Here is a 3,857-nt window from a genome sequence, read left to right as displayed (position 1 = left end):
ATTCATAATCATTTAATTGACCTGAAAACTCATTTCTCATCCTTTGCCTTGGTTGCTTTATGCTTTTGTTTTTAATAAAAAGGATCTATGTATTTAAAAACATTTTCACTATCATTGGCATCCACAAAATTGGAAATTAAGTATGAAAATTAAAAGTGAAAACAATGAATGACAGTGCTTACATTTCACCTCTTGTTAGAGTAAGCTTTATTATTTAGCATAACCATTACATTTACATTCAGACATGACTCATGAGGAGATTTCCAACATCACCGTATCTTAAGCAAAGATTTAACAGATTCTAAAATATTTCTTCATCAACACTCAAAGTGTATATTGTTTTTTCAGTGTCTCATAATGTGCCATATTTTTAACCTTTCCATCAATACTAACTAATTAATACTAACAAAACTAAACCAAAAGTAAACGACACAAAAATAACTTTCATTCCAGGGGCATATTTTGGGATTGCACACCCCTGGCAAACAATGAACCAGGTAACATGTTAAACAGGTTAGGTTGCTTGTATTTTTGTTGAGTTCCTGTTGAGCCAGCCTGTAGTGAACCTTTTATTTAACAGAGAGATAGGAAGGAACAACGTGACATATAAAACTGGCAGCAGTTTATGTTTTGGGCTGAGGACATATCTTACAAAAGACGTCTGGAACAAGAAGTAATACAAACAACAACAAACAACAAAAATATGATCACTATTGTGAGAAGGACTGCTGGGAAATACCACAGCATTCCTGAAACTGGTTTCCAGCATGCAACTGAATAATCTGAGTATGTCTGTGTGCTGGTTATTTACAGTATGTCCTATTGATTACACTAAGACTGCATTAAGTAGAATTCAGAATTTGTTAGAACAATAAGTATGAAAAGTACCTGTGACTCTGCTACCTTTACTTGGCTTTCTTGTAGTTGATGTCGTAATCATAGATCCAGACCTCATTGTGGTGAGTTACAGCATAATAGGACTCATAGCCAACCCCACTGTAAGTTGGGAGATTGGCGCAGTTTTTATCCAAGGCTTCCAAAAGCGCGTTTGCATTTTCTTGAGCAGGCTGGATGCCTGGAGTACCAGTGAAGGGCCTTTTACACGATATGGAAACAATAACAGAAAAATAGCTTCAGGTTACATACAATACTTTGTCAAAGTAATCGTTTAATATGAATTTAAGATGGTGTATGTCATGTTCATAATTTCATTTCTTGTTTTCTGAATTACATTATCTTTTCTATAGAAAATAAAATAAAGAGGTCATGAGCAGCAGAAAGTATAACACTGTATTGAAAGAATAAAGCAGCCACTGCTCACCTGACATAGACGGTGGTTGCAGGTTTGCTTTGCAGTGTGACTGAGTGATCAGTGTTTTCAGGGATTGCCGTGCCAGGAGCAACAAACCAGGACATTGACAAATCATGACCTTCTGTGACAGTGATCACCACAGGCCAGGTGTCATCAGCAATCGTATAACCTTGAAGAGACAAACATGACACACAATTGTAAGAAGAATATGTATGGCACTACAGGAAAGCAGGCAGTTTCTAAAGAAATTCTATTCAATGTGCTCTCATTTGAGTTGCAGGGACAAGTGAAGACGCAAATGATTGTTTTGTTCTCACTGTTGTTTGCACAGGGTGTGTGCGGTTATTTTTATTTTGGTTTGTTTATTGATGAGTAATAATATAAAGCTCCTATTCTGGAATGATGTCTTTAATTATAGTGGTATTCCAGTTGTACTTAAATCATGGCTCATAAATTGTACTGGTATGCTGTTCAAATGAGCTCTTAACATCATAAAACCAAACTACTGTATGAGTTAAGCTTATGATTTCAGACTCTGACAAACCTGCATTGTTTTGTCGCTCGCAGTAATCCTTCAGCCTTGAATGTGCAGCCATTAAATCAGCATACGCACTGCTTTCTATCTTGGTGGTAATCCATTTAGTGGCATCATACAAACGCTCCTCAAAATCCTGCAGAAAACAGATCATAAAACTGTTTTACTCCACATTGAAAAAAGAGCATTTGATGGCATGTGTGAGTGAACTGCTCTGAAACCTACCTGGTTTTTATTAATCAGTTTGTATTGAGGACATTGCTGCGAAGGACAAGAATCTGGAGCCATTCCATTTTGTCCTTTGAAAAACATCAGGAACAGAGATACAAGCAGGACGACTAGCTTCTCCATCCTCTCGGACTCTCTGAAGTCACTCAACAGATGCAGCTGCAGACACAGTTCTGCTGCTTAAAACTGAATAATACCTGTTTATCAGGTCACACAGGCACTTCTACTTTGTTGTCTTCCCTGTAAGGCAGTCGGGGGCGTCACTTAGTCACAGCCACTGCCTCACACAGTTTCACTGACAGCTCTTTTTGCACTGAAGAGGAAAAGGTCAATACTCCACTGTCACACTTCAGACTTCAGCTTTTCAAAGGGTCAACTAATTGCTAATGAGATCAAGGCCATAAGCTGACATACTGTACTGTAGTAAGAAGGGCACCAGATGCACTCTGGACATGATATGTCACGTGTGATCTGTCTTTTGTGTGTTTTATCTGTTCACAGCATTTCATAGAATAATTGGCAGCTAGATTGAGTCACAATTTTCCAAGTCTATCTTAAAACAATGGTTGCATGCTCATATATAACATTGAAATAGTTACTGGTTGTAATTGCTCCTTCCGTCCATTTTTTAATTTTTTTATTTTTATTCAGCTTTTCTTTTCAGTCATACTGGCAGTTTTTTCAGACCAATGTGAAAGTGCCTCACTGTCTGATAAGAAATGTCAGATTTCCAAGAAATTTTGTACAGAGTACAATGTAGCATCATCATCAATTTGCCCAATACTTTAGTCCAGTATCTTGAAAACTAATGAAATCCCCAGATGGTGACTATAGTATGTTAAACTTCAGCATGTGGCTGTTGTAATTGTGAGGATGTTATCATGCTGACTTTGAAATTTAGTTCAAAGCACAGTGAGTTGATGTTAAGCTCTTTTTGGCAGTTTGACCTTTCACATTTTTAACTGTTAACTGTTACGATCTCAGTTTTTAAATGTTGTTCTTTGAGTGGAACTTTATAGGTCTCTCTGTTCCTGTCTTAATGACAGACCACTTGATATAGTTACACACTGTGAATGCAGGACATATATAGAAGGAAAAACCTTTGACAATATTACAGTTTAGTTTCCTGCTTTTATGCATTTCAGCTCATAGCTTCTTCAGATAATGCTGCTCAATTTCCAGTTCAAAAAGTTCATTTTACATTTTGTTAGGATTTGCTTTTTGTCCAGTATAGTTTCTTTGCTATTTTGACTACATTTGAGTGTGTTTCTGGCAATTGTCTTTGTATTGGTCTGCTAATTTCAGTCTTGAAATTATAACTACTTAAGGCTAAGCCTTAACACATTTCTGCATTGCTTTGCTCAGCAATACTTTGCAGTACATTTGTGTGATATTAAGGTAAGATAAGATATGATAAGATAGGAATTTATTGATCCCACACCGGGGAAATTCAGTCATTACAACCAGCAAGCATTATGAAAAGCAACAATTATGTATATGTACATTATGTAAGAATTCTAAAAATACTAAATGCCATAAATTCTATTGTCATAGAAAATACTATTGCCAATTTTCTTATGAGGAAAAACTACTAATGTCATATGTCATATGCACGTTACAGCCAGCATTTATTGAAAACAGCAAAAACAGCGGCACAGAACAATCAAGATAAATAGAATAAATGATACAGAATAAAAAGTCAACTATGTATATGAACATATGTACAGATTATAAAAATACTAATTTCCGTTACAAATACATACACACACGAACACACACACA

The 3,857-nt window shown here is 36.0% G+C and overlaps 1 protein-coding gene across 1 annotated transcript; it reads right to left on the bottom strand.

Moving 5' to 3' along the window:
- Positions 1-609: 609 nt before the first annotated feature.
- On the bottom strand, positions 610-2,229 carry LOC139347038 (uncharacterized). The gene is made up of 4 exons (XM_070986461.1): positions 2,073-2,229; positions 1,857-1,983; positions 1,322-1,481; positions 610-1,095 (listed from the first exon to the last, which is right to left on the bottom strand). Exons 1-4 carry the CDS (start codon positions 2,196-2,198, stop codon positions 906-908), a joined length of 603 nt encoding a protein of 200 aa, XP_070842562.1. The 5' UTR covers positions 2,199-2,229; the 3' UTR covers positions 610-905.
- Positions 2,230-3,857: the final 1,628 nt, after the last annotated feature.

The sequence above is a fragment of the Chaetodon trifascialis genome, chromosome 18, assembly GCF_039877785.1.
Source record: "Chaetodon trifascialis isolate fChaTrf1 chromosome 18, fChaTrf1.hap1, whole genome shotgun sequence".
NCBI classification, from domain to species: domain Eukaryota; kingdom Metazoa; phylum Chordata; class Actinopteri; order Chaetodontiformes; family Chaetodontidae; genus Chaetodon; species Chaetodon trifascialis.
Note: the sequence above shows the minus strand (reverse complement) of the source record. Positions and strands in the feature narration are given on the sequence as shown.

Excerpts from the sequence above, each read along its gene's own strand:
- LOC139347038 (XM_070986461.1), bottom strand. The coding sequence starts at position 2,198 with ATGGAGAAGCTAGTCGTCCTGCTTGTATCTCTGTTCCTGATGTTTTTC. Across the intron at positions 1,984-2,072 it reads AACTGATTAATAAAAACCAG|GATTTTGAGGAGCGTTTGTA; the intron begins GTAGGTTTCAGA and ends TGTTTTCTGCAG. Across the intron at positions 1,482-1,856 it reads CGAGCGACAAAACAATGCAG|GTTATACGATTGCTGATGAC; the intron begins GTTTGTCAGAGT and ends TGTCTCTTCAAG.